The following is a 17,855-nucleotide window of genomic DNA, read 5'->3' on the forward strand; positions in this document are numbered from 1 at the left end:
CAAGCAGACCCAGAGAGGTTGTGTGGCTTGCCCCAGGTCACACAGCGAGGCAGGGGCACAGGACTAGACCCTCGCCTGCCTCTCCTGCTTCTGGCCCATCCTGGGGGTCTGGTGCAGGGTCTCCTGCCTCTGCTTCCCACTGTGGTTCATGCGGTGCTGGACAGTCTCTCCCCTGCTTGGGCCTCAGTTTCTCTTCCTATGAACTCAGAGTCCCTACAACTCAGAGGTTCTAGAATCCTGGCCAGGTGGAACCCTTCTGCCTCCTAGGTGGTCTTCACGGGTTCTCTAGACCTTGGGCATCGTTGGGTTTTATCAAGAAGGTCAACATCACCCAGGAGGCGGCAGGTACCAGGACCTTTCCTCGGGGAAAGAGAAGGAGACTTTGAGGGATTTCCCTCTTCTAGAATAGAGTCTGGCAGGACCACTGACCCTGGTCACCTCCCTGTATCCTTGGGGAGTCATTTGCCCTCTTCAGAGACCCTGTCCCTGGGCTCAGAATGCCCCCAACACCCACACCCTGGAGACTCAGAATCACAACCTATGAGACCCCAGGCTGTGTAGCCCAATGGTTAAGTCCATTCATTCATTGCATGAGCACTTACTGAATGCCTGTCATGGGCCACGCACAGTGCTCAGCGATGGGGATTCAGCAGCAAACAAAGCAAGGCCCTTGCCCTCATGGAACTTCTGTTGTAAAGAGGGAGACAGACAGAATAAACAATATATAGTATGTCAGATGGGGACATGCGCCCAAGGTCCAATTGCTGGTGTGGGGAGAGGACTATTTACAATGAGATGGGAAACCCTCACTGCCGTGCGACATTTGATCTGCAACTTAAAGGATGAGGAGCGAGACCTGTGGTTATCTAGGGGGACAGTGTTTCAGGGAGAGGGAACAGCAAGTGCAAAGGCCCTGAGGTGGGCACGTGCTTGGTACGTTCAAGGAACAGCAAGGACGCCAGCTGCAGTGGACTGAGCGAGTTGGGGAAGAGAAGAGGTCGAAGAGGGGACAGGGGTGGGGAACCCCGAGGGCCGTTTGAGGGGCTCTGCCTTTTACACTGAGTGACATGGTTGCCTGAAGGGGGCACTGAGCAGAGGAGGGATGGAACTTGACTTGGTTTTAACGGATTCCCTTTACGGTGTACAGAATGGTCTGGGAGCAAAGGTGGAAGCAAGAAAGCCCACTGAGGTGGTGACTGCTATATTCCCAGAGGTGCTGGTGGTGACCAGAGCGGCATCTGTAGGGTGGTGGGAACCCCACAAACAATGGGAATTTGGGGGGAGGAGACAACAGGATTTACTTATAGGTTGGATGAGAGGCATAATAGAAAGAGTCAAGGTCACCCTTAAGTCTTGAGCAACGAGAGGAGGGAGCTGTCATGGTCTGAGATGGGGAGACTGAGGCAGGAACAGTTGGCAGAGGACGAATAGAGCCCAGTTTTGGATGTGTGAAGTCTGAGCTGCTTATTAAGAGCCTGGAGACTGGGGGAGAGTTCTGGCTAGAGACACAAAGCTGGGAGTCACCAGTATATGGATGGTATTTAAAGCTATTTGTCTGGGCTTCCCTGGTGGCGCAGTGGTTAAGAATCCACCTGCCAATGCAGAGGACACGGGTTCGAGCCCTGGTCCGGGAAGATCCCACATGCCGCAGGGCAACAAACCTGTGCGCCGCAACTACTGAGCCTGCACTCTAGAGCCCGCGAGCCACAACTACTGAGCCTGCATGCCACAGCTACTGAAGCCTGCGCACCTAGAGCCTGTGCTCTGCAACAAGAGAAGCCACCGCAACAAGAGAAGCCACCGCAATAAGAAGCCCACGCACCACAACGAAGAGTAGCCCCTGCTCGGCGCAACTAGAGAAAGCCTGTGTGCAGCAAGACCAAAAATAAAAATAAATAAATATATAAATAAATAAGGACAGACCTTGAGTTAGCCGTCTCCTGTTTGCCCCCCAGATGCACACTCCATCCCAATGGACACATCTACCTCCTCTCAGCCAAAAATAAATAAATAAATAAATTTAAAATAAATAAATAAAGCTATTTGTCTGGATAAGGGCACCCAGAACAGTCCTTCTCAAACTTTAATGTGCACGTGAATGCCCTAAGGATACTGATGAAAGACAGGTTCTGATTCAGCAGGTCTGGGGCAGGGTGTGAGAGAAGCTCCCAGGAGATACTAAGACGCCTGGCTGTCCAGTGGTTAACACTCTGCACTTCCACTGCAGGGGGCACGGGTTCGATCCCTGGTCAGGGAACTAAGATCCACATGGCGTGGCCAAAAAAAGAAAAAGAAAATAAAAGACTACACTTTGAGTAGAAAGCATCTAGGGCATTATATTCTATGGCCAAGACCCATGGGTGGGCAATGAAATCAATAGGGTGGCAAGTGAGCAGTATTTGAAAGAAAATGGAACAGGGTGGATGTACCTCATAAGGGTATATATACCTATATACAGTTTCACAAAATGTTTGTTTTAATTATTTGAGCCTGAATCCCAGGGTTTGTGCTGAGACATGACGTCATGGTCACAAAGATTTAAGAAAATCTGACTTGAGAGTGAGGGTAAACAGAGAAGGGAAGAGACCCAGGGTCCAAGCATGGGAGGATGGGGAGGAACCAGTGAAGAGACGGATAAGGTGACCAGGGAGGTGGGAGGAAAACCAGGATGGAATGTTCTGGAAGCCAAGGGAGGAAAGACAGGCCCAGATTTGAATTATCCTCTGCTTCTCCTCAGTCCTGTTGTCCTGCACACCTGAGCCTCAGTTTCCTCCATTGTAAAATGGGGACATGACAGTCTCAGCCCGTTAAAGTGGCCGTGAGGTGGCACTTGGCACAGGGCAAGTGTGTGAGGGGTGCAGTGATTCTGATTGTTCTCCTGGGCTTTGAGCTCCCCCAGGCCAGCAGGCTGGCCTCCCACTGTGCAGGGGAAGAAACTGAGACCCAGAATATGATAAAGTCTTGCCTGAAGCCACAAGGGCAGAGCCTGGATACCCTGGCTCCCAGACCAGTGCCCTCTTTCCCCTGTACCCACTTTCTCCCTTGCCCATGTGGGTCTGGCCCTGTTCTTTTCGACAGCCACTGGCTCCAGGCCGGTGCTGGAGACGGACTGCCGCCTGGTGGGGGGATCCCTGGGGGCCGCCTAAAATTCCTCCAGTGGCCAGTGGCCAGGGTACACGTGCTCCATCCCTTCCTGCAGCCCCGGCCTTCCCGGCCAGCCAGGGGGAGGAAGGAGTGGAATTCGTGTACCTGCCCACGGTGGGGCCCAGGCACAGACGTCTGGCTATTGGCCACGTCTCTTTGGCGTGTGGATAGGCAGGCGGCACCCGAAAATGTCTGTATCAGTCAGAGCCCCAGCAGGAAACAGATGGCACGCTCCAGTGGGATAATTTGAGAAGAGTTTAATGAAGGGTCTGTTGACACAGGTGCGGGCAGGGTGGAGGGAAACCACAAGGGACAGTGCAGAAGCCCGGGGCTGGCAGCAGCCGTGGGCCATGACCATCCTTGGCCTGAAGGGCTTTGTGGAGAGGGCCAGGTCAGGGTTGTGGTCTTCAGTGCAGGGAGGCCACCAATTTACAGCGACCCTGCAGGGAAGGCACCAGAGGGACAAATCCTCCACCTCCTTCCCCTCTCTGAACTGTGCAGGGCCGAGAGGAGGTAGATGTGTCCATTGGGATGGAGTGTGCATCCGGGGGGCAAACAGGAGACCACTAACTCAAGGTCTGTTCCTGCCTGTAAGACAGTGTGACCGTGCAGCTTCCTGGGGACAGGCAGCCCAGTCCCGGCCTGGCCTCTTCCAGTGGGGAACAGGAGCGAGGCTTACCTCTCTGTGCCTCAGTTTCCCTATGCCTCCATGGTCCCAGCCCCTGCCTTATCTTCCAGGGCACTTCTTGATTTCAAGGGCCAAAGAGTCCTGGCTCTGTGCTGGGGACACAGCGGTGCAGAGGCATCAAAAGCCCCTGCCCTCGAGGGGCTTCTAGTCGAGTGGAGAGACCTACATAGCACAACTCACACAAGCGGGGGTGGGGGAGGCCCACGGTGCTGTGGGAGCTTCGGGGTGACCGCCTCTCCACCCCAGGGGGTCCCAATCTCTTCCTTCCTCCCCCAGGTCTCTGGGGTCAGGGGTCCAGGCCCTCCTGTGCTGCCTATAGATTTTTCTTTCCCTGGAAGTTTGCTGCATGTTTTTCCTGTGTCCACCTGCAGCCTCTCCTGCTTTCAAGAGAAACCCGGTGGGTCTTGTTTACAATGTGGGAGGGGTTGGATTGTGCAGCATGAGGGTGGGGGGGAGGGAGGTTTGAGAAGGGCCTCCTACGGGGTCCATGATACGGCCTCAGATACCCCAACGCCCATTCAGGACCACAGTCCCCCTCACCCACTGACATCTGTTCCCTCCAGATTCAACTCAGATGGGAGCAGCAGGGAAGGAGCTGAGCTTGGAGCCAGGCAGTCCTGGGGTCTCCAGCTGGGGGTCTCCCAAACCTCAGGAGGCCTTGGGATCCTCCTCTGTCAATGGTGTGACTTAGGGGTGGCTGTGAGGATTCAGAGCTGATAAGGTGAACGCCTAGGGCGGGGCAGAGGGAGAGTTCAGCCCCAGGGAACTGGATTAACTAACTGTCCCTGGGGCACAGACGCTGGTAGGGGGGCCTGGGAAACCTCACCCAACTTTCCCCTACTGAAGCCACCCTTTGCCTCGTGGCACCCACCTCCCCATCTCCGTGGCTGCAGGAAAAGACAGAGGAGCTGCCACTCTCGGGCTGCCGCTTTGGGGTGGCCCCGTCCTCCCTGTCACGGCCTTCCTGGCCTGCTGGGCCGAGATGGGTCTCCTGTGAGCCCACACTCATGCCTGGCCGGGAATTGGCCATGCAGCCAGCCGCAGGGCTGGGCAAGCGAACGAGCCACACCCCCCCTTCCCACCCGGGGGTCAGCTCCTGCAGACACAAACACACTCCTGCTCTGCCCTCTGCTCCCTGCAGAGGCAGCCAGGGCTCCCACCTTCTCCTCCTTCCCTGGGCTTCAATTTGTCCATCTGTGACCAAGACAGTATAAAGAGAAAAGGCCCTGGCTCCATCCCCGCTGCGGGTCCTGCCAGCACACACCAAGATTTGTCTCTTCAAAGCTTGCTCTGCCAGCACCTTCTGCTCCAGAACCCATCATGACTCCCCATGGCCTTCAGGAGAAAGCCCTGGCATTCAAGGTCCCCCTCCCAGAGCAGGGCCAGAGTCTGCCCCTCCAGGCTTCCCGTCACCACCACACCCCTGCTTGTCCCATGGTGGTCAGGCCACTTCTGGCCTCTATGCCTTTGCTCAGGCTGGTCCCCAGCCCGACATGCCCTCCTCGCCCTTTCTTCTCTCCCCACCCCCAACTTGCCCAGACCTCCACAGGCCAGGCCTAAATGCCACCTCCTCCAGGCAGCTCAAGCTTCCTCCTCTGAGCTTCCTTGGGCCTGACCCTAAAGTGCCACACGTGACCAGCACCATGGTAGGCATGTAGGTGGCTCTTACTGTTTGCAAAACAAACAAGGGACAGTTCTGGGATTGTCTCCCAGGCTCAGGGAGCACTGATGGGTGAGCGCTTCCTGAGTGCCAGGCCCAGGGCTCTGCGCTGCAGTGCCCCGACCCACGGAAACCTCACAACAGCCTGGTGAGGAAGGCATCATCGTGCCCACTTTACAAACAGGATGACTGAGGGTGGAGGGCACTGGCTCGAGATCTCACAGCTCAGAGCAAGCACGGCAGGGTCTTGAACGTCAGAAATGCCATTAAAGGGACCTCCCTGGTGGCGCGGTGCTTAAGTACACGGAGCAGAGTTCCACGTGAAGGACCTTGGCCAGGCCTGGCCCCTGAAAGTTCCCCGTGGTGGGCTGTTGGGGTGATTCTTTTCATCTGCTCCCTGGGGGCTGCCAGATGCACCCCACCAGCCAGCCCTGGAGAGGGTGGGATGGGAGGTTGGGTGTGTGGGGAGACGAGCCTGGAGCCTGGGTCCTCCCACCCCACTGCCTCCCCCACGCCCCAGGGCCCCCCACCCAGCGACAAAGCCCGTGGCACTTCCTCTCCCCGCCTGGCAGGCCGCCTGGCCCGGCCCCTTGTCTAAGGAAGCGCATTTCCTGCCTCCCCGAGCCAGGCTGGATGAGCCGGGAGCTCCGCACCGCTGACGCTCAGACCCCAGCCTCCATCCGCATCCACAGGCCGTGACTGCTGCCGCCGTCCACAGGAGCCCCGCAGCCCCTCCCCGCTCAGCCCTTGGCCAGCGACCCCCGGCCTGGCCCCGCGCCCCCGTGCCCACTTCTCCTGACCCCTTGGCCGCCACCTCAGAAGGCTGGAGCAGGGACGCCGCCGCTCCAGCTGCCTGCTCCCCTTGGGTCCCCGCGAGAGCCCACGCCGGCCCCGGCGCCCGCCTGCAGCCCTGCCCCTGGACACCGGCTAAGGCCCAGCGCACAGCTCCCCGGGTGGACAGCATGGACCGCGGCACGTTCCCCCAGGCCGTCGCCCTGCTGCTGGCTCTCTGCAGCCTCGGCCACACAAGTAGGTGTCCAGGGACCCGGGGTGGGGAGACTCGGCCCCCAGGGCACAGACCAGGCCCCAAGTGTTCCGGGCCTCCTCCGTGTGTCCCGAGCTCACGTCCAGTGGAGCTGTCCTGGGACGTTTGGACAGCCCAAGACAGATGCCACGGGGTGACCAACCATCCCGGTTTGGCAGGACGAAGATCTTTCAGCCCTAAAAGTCTCAGGCAAACAGGGATGAGTTATTTACCTTAACTCTGGCTACTCTGGCTTCTGCCTTCCCAGCTATGTCCAGTTTCTCCCCAAGAAGCCCAGGTCCCAGAGTGCTGTGCAGCCCCTGGAGACTCTCCTGCCCTCTCTGGGCCTTAAGTTTCCCATCTGAGGAACGTGTGGGATGGAGGGGGTGTGCGGTCTCACAGCAGATCGTGGGCTCTGGGTTCAAATCTCATGTCATTATTTCCTCGCAGTGTGATCTCGGCCTCTGAGCCGAGTGGGGATGGTAGGAGAACTCCCCTCGGGGCTGTTGGGAAAGTCGGTGGTGAGGCAATGCTTGTAGAGAGGGGCAGGCTGGTTGTTTCTGTGTTGTTGTTGTTTTAGGATTAGTTTTAAATTCCTCTACCCTCACCCTCCCCGGGATCTGTGAATGGCTCCCGGAACCCTTCGGACGCGGTGCTCTCTCTGCTTCTACCCAATTCTCTACTCCTCAAAAAGAGTACAGGGCTTCCCTGGTGGCGCAGTGGTTGAGAGCCCGCCTGCCGATGCAGGGGACACGGGTTCGTGCCCCGGTCCGGGAAGATCCCACATGCCGCGGAGCGGCTGGGCCCGTGAGCCATGGCCGCTGAGCCTGCGTGTCCGGAGCCTGTGCTCCGCAACGGGAGAGGCCACAACAGTGAGAGGCCCGCGTACCGCAAAAAAAAAAAAAAAAAAAAAAGAGTACAAGATGCGGGCACAGGCCCAGACTAGGTGTTCTGCGGAGGCTCCTCAGCCTGGGGGCTTCTCCAGGTGGTCTTGGCCTCTGCTGTCTTCTGAAATGAGCAGATGAGGGGCAGTGACTCCCAGCCCCTCATCCCACTCACTGTGGGCCTCGCTGGGCCCTGCCCCGCATCCGCCTAAAGCCCCAGGACAGCCCTGTGGACACCCCTTCACCTCCGGCACATCCAGGACCTCCTTAAAGGATCGGGGGTGGGGGGTGAGCATGGGAACAGCAGCAGCGGTGGCCACCCCCTCCCCACCCTACCGTAACCCGCAGCATTTGAAAGTCCCTGACCCTTGATCTCTAAAGCTCTTACACTGCCTCACTGATAGACAGGAATGAGTCTCAGACATTAAGTGACCCAGCAGGGATTTGCCCCAGGCCTGGGCCTCCCCTGAGCACTTGCTCCTGACCTCGGGTGATACGGCGACCCCTCTTGATACAGCTCCTAGTCACCCTGCAACACTGCGGCCTTTATTGCCCCATTTTTACAGGAGGGCAAGTGGAGGCTGTGACCTGCTAAGTTCACACAGCTCAGACTGGTGATACGGCGACCCCTCTTGATACAGCTCCTAGTCACCCTGCAACACTGCGGCCTTTATTGCCCCATTTTACAGGAGGGCAAGTGGAGGCTGTGACCTGCTAAGTTCACACAGCTCAGACTGGTGATATGGCGACCCCTCTTGATACAGCTCCTAGTCACCCTGCAACACTGCGGCCTTTATTGCCCCATTTTACAGGAGGGCAAGTGGAGGCTGTGACCTGCTAAGTTCACACAGCTCAGACTGAAGCCCTCCCTGAGCTCCACGATAGGCCCCCAGGCCACCCTGCCTTTCTCCCACCTCCCCCCACACTCTAGCTTGGTAACACTCTCTTCCTCTAGGTCATCAGAGAAAGATCCTGGAAGCTCTTTAGGGTCTGGTTTTATAGGATCAAAGGCACTGGTGTGCTGGCGAATAATGAACAGCGGAGTGGGGGGTGGGGTGGGGTAACGTTTGTCAATATCCACGGTGTAAATGTTCCCACAGGGCTGATTTCAAGCTATCAACTCAGCAGACTCAGAGTTGGGGCGGGTGCACAGTAATAAACCTTTATCTCCTATTTCCACCACACAGATATTACAGACGTAGATAACCTCAAGAGCACAGATAATACAAAAGGGAATAAAATAATTAGTGAGTAATGAGTTTTGATACTTATTAACTTTTAAATATATATCATTTATTTAATTGTAAGCTTATAAAATTTAATTTTTAATAATGGCTGTGTTTGAGAGCCAACTGGAAAAACTCCTGAAAATGTATCAGTCTGCTTCTGCGAGCAGGTACTAGCACCCAGTGATCATAGGGCTCAAGGGCATCCCAAAGCATCCAGCCCAGCTCATCTCCAGTATAGGAAACTGAGGCCCACAGAGGGCAGATGGGGACCAGGGCCAGGGTGTGGGAGCCAGATCTCCACGCCAGGGGAGGGGGTGGGAGTGCTAGTGACCCAGGCATCCTCGTTAAAGCTGGAGGGGGTCAAAATGGGATGAAAACATGTCCCAAACGAGTCCAGCCTTCTGGGAACACAGCTTGGCAGAAGCTTTCAAAACCATAACTTGTGTAACAGACTCACCTTCAGAAGTCAACCCCGTGGAGTTACTTGCCCAACTCTGTAAAGATGTGTGGTCTGTAGGTACCTGTAACAAAAACCACACAACTGGAAACCACCCAGTGTCTGCCAGCCTGGGCCCTATGAAGTGGATGACTGTGCAGTGGAACCCTACACAGCCGTTACCAAGAAAAAGCTAGCTACAGATCTACATTGCCGTGGACATATGTCTTGGACACATTGTCAGGTGTCCAAACATCAATGACTCCATTTCTGTAAGAATAAAATAGTAATAATGCACAATATGCACAAAGAAAATCCCCATGTCACTGTTCTTTAGCACTGGGTTCCTCTAGAGGATTTTCATTTTCTAAGACACACATTTTTGTCATGTTGGAATTTTTTTTTTAATTGAAGTATAGTTGATTTACATGAACTTTTTTTTTTTTTTTTTTTTGCGGTACGTGGGCCTCTCACTGTTGTGGCCTCTCCCGTTGCGGAGCACAGGCTCCGGATGCACAGGCTCAGCGGCCATGGCTCACGGGCCCAGCTGCTCCGCGGCATATGGGATCCTCCCGGACCGGGGCACGAACCCGTATCCCCTGCATCGGCAGGCGGACTCTCAACCACTGCGCCACCAGGGAGGCCCTACATGAACTTTTTAAAGAACAAATATGTACAGATTTTTGAAAAGCAATTTAACCATATATTCGCTTTAGTCCACTCCTCAAACGAAACAGATAAGAGGGGGAAAAATGACCTCCCCGGCTCCTTTATTAGTATGGGCACTGTTAGCATGCTGGTGGATTGCTTACTAGTTTTTGTCTAGCTTTTTAAGGTAATTTTAATGCAGGTGGATCAAATTTGGAAATCTTGTGTACCCTTCTTATGTCCCAGAAGTTTTCTGTGTTGTCATGTGGACTCCATAACCATCCCATTGTGGTTCTAGAATAGTCTCTCCCTCAAACGTGCCATCTCATCGTTTGCCTAATGAATTCTTTATTGTTAAATACTTAGGTGGTTTCCCCTTTGGGGCCAGTTATAAATACCACTTCCATGCACGTTTTTGGTACATGCATCTTTTCCTGTATTTTGGAGTATTTCACTTGGATAGAGTCCCAGAAATGGAGCTGCAGGGGTTTGTGGCCCATGTTGGGTGGTTGGGATCAAACAGTGTCTCCTAAGTGTGGATGAGCGTTCGCTGGAGGATGGGGTCCCCTCTACTGCTGGCCACATGTGTGAGGGTCTGGGACTCCCTGGAGAGGGGGGCAGGACATGTCCTGCTAGCGATGCAGGACACAGACCACAAATATCCATCTCTTAGAGCCTGCATTGGGGCAGCTTCCCATTTGTCCGGAGGAAAGGGAGGTTGAAGCAGGAGCCGTGTGAACCAGGAGACAGTGGGTCCCTGGGGACAGTGGGGGCATGACCTTTAAGGTTCTCACTTCAGCCAGACAGATGGTGACACTAAGACCCAGAGGGAGAGAAAGAATTGATGTCTCTCTCATGCACACAGATGGGTCAGTGATGGGCCCTCTGAGGACAGGCCTGGTCTATTTATTTGCTTGAGGACCTGACAGGGATCTGAGCAAGAGGGAGGGACCACCTCTTCTGTGTCCCCAGTGCATCAGGCAGCCCTTTGTCTCTATACCCAGGTTACAGATGAAGAAATCAAGCCTCGGGACAAGTGACAGGTCCAGGCTTCTTTTCTTCAACCCAGCTTCTTTTCTCTGCATCTTTGGTGGCCTGGGTGGGTGTGGAAGGCTTGGAGCGCCGATTGCCCTGGCTCTGGAGCAACTCCCCCTTCTAGCTCCAGCTTTGGGGCCTCAGCCCTGGAGGCTGAAGAGGACCCTCATCCAAGGTTGAGCTGACTTCAATACCTGTGACGGGGTGGGGGTAAATGCCAGACATTCCTCTAGGCTTGTTTTGTGTACCATCAGACTTAACCTTCCCAACAGCCCGATGAAGCTGACACTCCTGTTACCCCCATTTTAAAGCTGAGGAGACTGGGGCACTGGCAGGTGAAGGAATTTGCCTGAGTAACACAGCTCAGAAATGAGCAGCTGGGGCTCGGGCCCTGGACCTAACCATATACCATAGTGCCTCAGGGAAGACGATGAGGCTCTCTCTCTGTTGCCAACTCCTCTCACCCCACGCATTAGATTTCTTTCCTACACCTGCAGTGGCTCTCCCATCTAGAGCACAACTGGATGGGTTCTTTTTCTTTTTCAGATTTTTTTGATGTGGACCATTTTTAAAGTCTTTATTGAAGTTGTTACAATATTGCTTCTGTTTTACGTTTTGGTTTTTTGGCCACGAGGCATGTGGGATCTTAGCTCCCCGACCAGGGATCGAACCCACACCACCTGCATTGGAAGGCGAAGTCTTAACTGCTGGACCACCAGGGAAGTCCCTGGATGGGTTCTGATGAGAAGATTTTCACAACAGGGTTTTAAAGGATGAATAGGAATCGAAGAGAAGTCGTCAAATAAAGGAAGACTATTAGTCTGGGAAAGGGCATGGCAAGGGCAAGGAACAAGGTGTGTTTGAAGGAAAAGTTCACTTCTCCCCACTGCTGGACATAAATAACCGTGACGGCGGTGGCCAGTTCCTCACACATCAGGATCCTCCTTGGCCCTGTGCATGCGTCAATTTTCCAATATTCTCACCAATTCGTTGAGGAAGGTATTTTGATTATCACCATCCCCATTCTACAGATAATAGCACTGAGGCGTGGAAAGGAAGCCGGCAAGTAGCAGGATCAGGATCTGAACCTTCAGCATCTATCAGATCCCTGCACTTTTTTTTTTTTTTTTTTCTTTTTGCGGTACGCGGGCCTCTCACTGTTGTGGCCTCTCCCGTTGCGGAGCACAGGCTCCGGACGCGCAGGCCCAGCGGCCATGGCTCACGGGCCCAGCCGCTCCGCGGCATATGGGATCCTCCCAGACCGGGGCACGAACCCGTATCCCCTGCATCGGCAGGCGGACTCTCAACCACTGCGCCACCAGGGAGGCCCTCCCTGCACTTTTTAACTCCACTCCAGGTTGTAGAGTATGGCCTTAGCCTGTAGACATCGGGCAGCCGGAGACCGACTAGGGAAAGGAGTGTTGAGGCCTCACTGGTGGCCAGGCCCAGGGGCAGTGGTTGGGCTGGACACAGGGAAATCTCTGAGGCCACGACTGGCCCCTGAAAGGAGCAAAGGGTGGCTGGGTAACTGAAGAAGAGGGAAAGCAGAAAAGATCCTTGTCAAAGAGGATTGCCCCTGGTTTCATGAAATAATCACCGCTACTGTGTCCAGAACACTTACTGGGTACCAGGCTCTGTACATGGGTTACCTCATGCAGCTGATACATAGCCTGCAAAGTGGGTGCTGGGCGCTAAAGCTGGATTGTCTGGGTTCCGATACGGGCCCTGCCACTTAACAGCTGCGTGCCCTCAGGCAAATTCTTGTACCTCCCTAATCTTCAGTTTCCCTTTGTGTCAAATGGTCATAATAACTGCACCTACCTTGTAGGGCTGCTATGAGCATCAAATGAATGAACCCACATAAAGCCACAAAACAGTACCTGGCGCCCAGTAAGCGTGATGGAAGCTGTTTTGCAAATGGGGAAACTGAGGCTCAGAGAAGTTAGGCTTTTGCTCAAGGTGACCAACTTTTTTTCTTTTTTTTTGATTATTTATTTATTTTTGGCTGCATTGGGTCTTCGTTGCCGCACGCAGGCTTTTTCCTAGTTGTGGCGAGCGGGGGTACTCTTCGTTTCGGTGCACGGGCTTCTCATTGTGTGGCTTCTTTTTGTTGCAGAGCACGGGCTCTAGGTGTGTGGGCTTCAGTAGTTGTGGCTCGCGGGCTCTAGAGCGCAGGCTCAGCAGTTGTGGCGCACGGGCTTAGCTGCTCCGCGGCCTGTGGGATCTTCCGGGACCAGGGCTCGAACCCGTGTCCCCTGCATTGGCAGGCGGATTCTTAACCACTGCGCCACCAGGGAAGCCCCAGCGTGACCAGCTTTTTTAAGAGGCAGAGCTGGGATTTCACTCAGACCATCCAGCTCCAGAGCTGGCTTTGCTTGAGCATCATCCTCTCGGCCGCCCAAGGTGCTGGGGGTGGCCATTTGGAAAGCCCCCAAGGTGGCTCTGTGCTTGTGGGTGGGGGAGGACAGGGAGGCGACAGAGGTGGAGAGGTGGCTCCCCAGTTGGTAGGTCTCTCACTCACCCGGTCACCCAGGGCCCCAGCGGCGCCTCCTCCAACCCAGGTCCCAGGAGCCCCAGAGTTTCCCTTGGTGCCAGGGGATTGTTTTCAGCTCTGTCTGGGCCCGCCTCTGGCTCCGGGAGACAGGCCCTGGGCGTCACACTCCCTCCTGTCTCCCCATTCTCGTCTGCGGAGTGGGGGCGGCCAGGACTCGAAAAGCCCCAAAATAAATGGACCTCTTATCTGATCTCCCAGCCTGGCCTGTTATCTGATCATTACATAATGGCTAGGCCTGTGGCCTCTCCCGCTGGCTGACGGCATGGAGGAGGTGGCCCCAGGCGGCCCCAGCAATCGGGAGGAACTGGGGTTCCTGGAAGTCTGGGGAGGGGGCAGGGAGGAACTGGGGTTCCTGGAAGTCTGGGGAGGGGGCAGGGTAAGTCCGAAGGATAGGAGGAAAGCGCTGCACTAATCTGCAAGCCAGACCCTGGGTCTCGTGGGGAGAGGTAGGTCCGAGCCCGGCCCGGGGAACCGCGCGTGCTGTGAATCTGGCACATCGCCTGCCTCCGGGCCTCGGTCTCCCCATCTGTACGGGAGGACTAAGTAACAGCCAAGAAGTCTGTCTTCACTGTCAGGGACAGGGAGAGCGTGAGGGGCTTGGTGGGTCCCAAGGTGGGGGGCGCTCAGCAGCAGGTGGTGCCAGCCCTTGAGTCTACTTGAGCCTGAGACATCAGTGACCTCCCTCACAGAGGCCCCTCACCTGCAGGTCACCCTGTTCCACCACATCACCACCCCCCTAGGACAGTCAATTCTTCTCCCATGGCTGAAGTCAGTCAAAGAACTGTGATAAAAAGAACTGCCATACACCCTATCTCACCTCTGTGGGTTGTGTAGGTTCTATTCTTACTGTCCTTTTACTGATGAGGAAACCGAAGCCCAAAGTGAAATAGTTCGCCAAAGCAGCATCAGTTAGTAAGTGCTGGGCCTGAGATTCAAACCCAGGTCAGCCTGGCTCCAGGAACCTTGCTTTTAATGCAAATGCAGGCACTCTGGAGTCCCTGGCACATAGGACAGGGCCAGGGTGAGGACTTATAAGCCAAATGTCCTTGTCCCGGACTTATCCTTCCCAAGGTGTTGCCGGCGGGTGGCCGTCTGCCGTCCTTCTCTGACCCCTGGGGGTCCTGAGCCAACGAGGCAGTGGAAGGAGGCTGGGTTAGGCCAAAGACAGCCCAATAGCCCGGGATTCAGAAGAAGCCTCCCTCCCCCGTCCTCTGAGCTGGCGTCGGCTGGACGTGCGGCCAGGCCCTCCGCACCCATCTTTGATCTCCAAGAAAACAGGAAGTAAGCGCGACAAGATGGAGACACAAACTTCCAAACAGTCTCCCCTTCTCTGTCCTCCTTCCCTCCTCCGGAGCCCCCCCTTCCCCGGCACATTCCTCAGGACGAGGTGTAGGGGCCTCATTTCCTCTTCCTCCTCTGCTGGGTCAGGGTGAAATTCCATTCCCTTCCCTCAGGACCTCCGCTTCCGGGCAGCAGGCTCTGCAGCCTACTCCGGCCGCTGCCCTCTGAACCTGGGTTCACTCTGTCCATCGGGGCCAGGAGACTCTCAACCCTCCTTGGCCCGTTCCTCCCGGCCTCCTTGAGGCATAAGAGGGCAATTTTTGTCTCCTGATCCTTTGGAGTGGACCAGCCCAGAGGCTTGGATGTGTGCACAGGTGGTCCTGCCACACACTTAGGGTTGCCAGATGTAGCAAATGAAAATTTAGGATGCCCAATTTAAAATTTAATTTCAGATAAACTGTGAAAAATGTTTTAGTATAAGTGTATCCCACGCAATGTTTGGGATATACTTATTCTTTAAAAAATATTCGTTTTTTTTATTTATTCAGATTTAACTGGGTGTCTTGCATTTTATCTGTCAATCCTACATCTGCTAGCCCTGTGACCTCAGGCAAGAGACTTTGCGTTTCTGAGGTTCAGTTTCTTCGTCTGTGGAATGGGTATAATGATATCCACCTTGCAGGGTAGCTCTGAAGATGCAATAAAGCCCTTCACCAGTGCCAAACACCCAGTAGGCATTTGGAAAGTGGGAGCAATTGTCACCACATTGCTCTTAACTGGCCCACTCTCTGGCTGTGCTTTCCCAACAGGTCTTGCAGAAACAGTCTATTGTGACCTACAGCCTGTGGACCCACAGGTGACATACGTCACCAGCCAGGTTTCTGAGGGCTGCGTGGCTCAGAGCCCCAATGCTACCCTGGAAGTCCACATCCTCTTCTTGGAGTTCCTAAAGGTGAGTGCCTGATGGCAGGGTCAGGTGGGGGCCCAGCAGATGGCCCAGGGCCGATGAGATGAGGGGAACCTTTCCTTGTGGCTGTCTCTGGGACAGTGGGCTGAGTCCTCACCAGGGTCCCTGCCAGGAGTGTGACATTGGCATCTCATCTCACAGGGCCTGGAAGGGGTGGCATTTCTGGGGCAATCTTCTGGATGCCCGCACAAGACCCTGGTGGAAAGGGCTGTGTTTGGCCGGCAGTGGAGTGGAGAAGGGCCAGGCGAGCTGCCGTTCATGTACCTCCAGCGATGGGGAGCTCAGTTTCTCAGTGACACAGCTCTGCTCTAGGCAGCTTTGACCTTGAGACACTGCTTCCCTCAGTTGAGCGCAAATCTCCCTCCCTGGAATGTCACTCATTGAACAACTGTGACCCGGCCAGGCAGCCCCCCAGAGACTGGAAGCCGGTGATGTCACCTCAGAGACCATTCTCCCCCCACCAAGAAGGTCCACCGTGAGTTTGTCTAAGTCCCTCTTGAAAATAATAACAGGCTTATTGAGTACTTACTATGTGCTAGGTACTGTGCTAGGCCTGCTAAGTACCAGGAACAGAGTTAAGCACCTTTCACGTATCAAACCTCCTGAGGGCCCATCTGTCAGGGTCTGTTTCCCCACTTTTCGGAGGAGACACCTGTGGCAGGCTGAGAGAGGTGAAGCGACATGCCCGAGGCCAGAGTTCACTAGATCCCCGAGACTCCAAGCTAGGCCGTCACCTGGGTCTCCAGTGGATCTCAGTGTTCAGCCAGTGCTTGGCCTGCCCGGGCTGGCAGCCACACCTGGCCAATGCGGCCTCAGGTCCTGATAGCGATTTAGTGGTGTCAGCTCGGGGCGAACTTGTGGCCCCCAAAACTGTTAGGTTGCCCTGCATTTGTGCAGTGATAAGACAGTGCCAAGACCACCAATATCGGGGGGCCTGCTCCCCACCACCCTGCCCGCCACCAGGACTGTGGGTCTCGATAATCCCCAAGCTGAAGATAGAGCCAGACACACGTTGTGTGGTTTCCATAGCCATTGTAATTTTTTTCAAGTTTGGTAATGATATGGAAAATGAGATTGCCCTCTGTAAGTTCATTATGTGTGTTCGGATGTTCAGATCTCTGGGCCTCGCCTGGGTGGCACTGGGACGCCCCCAGCCCCAATCACTCAACAGTGAGCCAGTGTCAGAGAAGGCTCCTGGCCAAGCACCCAGGTCTATTGGAGACAGATGTGTAGACAGACAGCCAGGACCCAGATGACTGGTGCTTTCTCGGGGGGCGCAGGGCAGGGGTAGGCCAGCTACTATGGGATTAGGCTCCGTGGAGGAAGCAGGAACACTAAGAACGGCCAGAGTTCACGGAATGAAGGAGGCCGTGGGGAAGAGCAGAGGATAGTGAACGCACAGGCAGGAAAGTGGGGCTCAGTTGAGGCCAGCATGTGATTCACTGCATCGTGAGCTTACAGTTCACCTCGGAGCAGGGCTGGGGAGATGGACAAGGCCCCGTCGCCATAGTAAGGGGTTCGCTCTTTATCCTGTGGGCAGTGACAGTCATTGGAGGGTTTTTAGGGGCATGACAGGGTGCTGCTGTAATATGTCATCCTAGAGCTCATGACAACAGAATCTCCCTGTCACACTCTGCCTCTTCCAGAGAACTCAGTCCATGGAGTGTCCGGCTTTTAACTCAAGGAGTCAGGCTGCAGGCTCCAGGACCGCTGGGCCCGTTTGTTTCAGGAGGTGATGTAGAGAGCCAGGGTTCAGGAGGTGGGGGCTCCAGTCCTGGATCCGTCACTGGCCAGCACCTCGTATCGTGCCTGGCATGCAGAAGGGACTCCTCCCCAGGCTCCAATAGACGCACACTTCTTGGGCTAAGGGACTCACCAAAGAATCATGGAGTAGCAGAAGCTGGCCCAGGGCCTGGAGTATACCAACGACTGTTTGTTGAATGTATGAATGAATGAATGCACTGCCATGTGACCTTGAGGCCAGTGTTAAGAGCATGGGCTCTGGAGCCAGACAGTCTTCGAATTGAACATTACGCCCCACCACTTACAGGGGCTCGATCTTGGGCCACCTCTCCAAGCCTTGGTTTTCCCTGGGAAACATGGAGATGATAACCATACCTAGCTCACAGGGGGCTGTGAGAATCTAGTGGGGTAGCACAGGCAAAATACTGAGCTCGGGCCTGCCCAGAGCCATTCTCGATGTTCAGTAGCTCTGCCTGTTTTTATTATAACGTCTCCTCTGTGGGTTCCGTGTCTCCCCTGTCAATACCCTCATTCGGCTGAGCAAGCTACAGTGTGTAACACA

General features: G+C 55.1%; 1 protein-coding gene across 1 annotated transcript in view; it reads left to right on the plus strand.

Annotated features, from left to right (window-relative positions):
* The first annotated feature begins 6,096 nt into the window (after positions 1-6,096).
* ENG (endoglin) overlaps positions 6,097-17,855 on the plus strand; it is a 30,918-nt gene continuing 19,159 nt past the window's right edge. The window contains exons 1-2 of the mRNA XM_081236280.1: positions 6,097-6,521; positions 15,393-15,535. Coding sequence (XP_081092406.1) covers positions 6,455-6,521; positions 15,393-15,535 — 210 coding nt within the window. The 5' untranslated portion in view covers positions 6,097-6,454. The remainder of the gene's footprint in view (positions 6,522-15,392; positions 15,536-17,855) is intronic.

The sequence above is a fragment of the Mesoplodon bidens genome (assembly GCF_964165515.1).
Source record: "Mesoplodon bidens genome assembly, chromosome: 6".
In the NCBI taxonomy this organism is placed as follows: Eukaryota; Metazoa; Chordata; class Mammalia; order Artiodactyla; family Ziphiidae; genus Mesoplodon; species Mesoplodon bidens.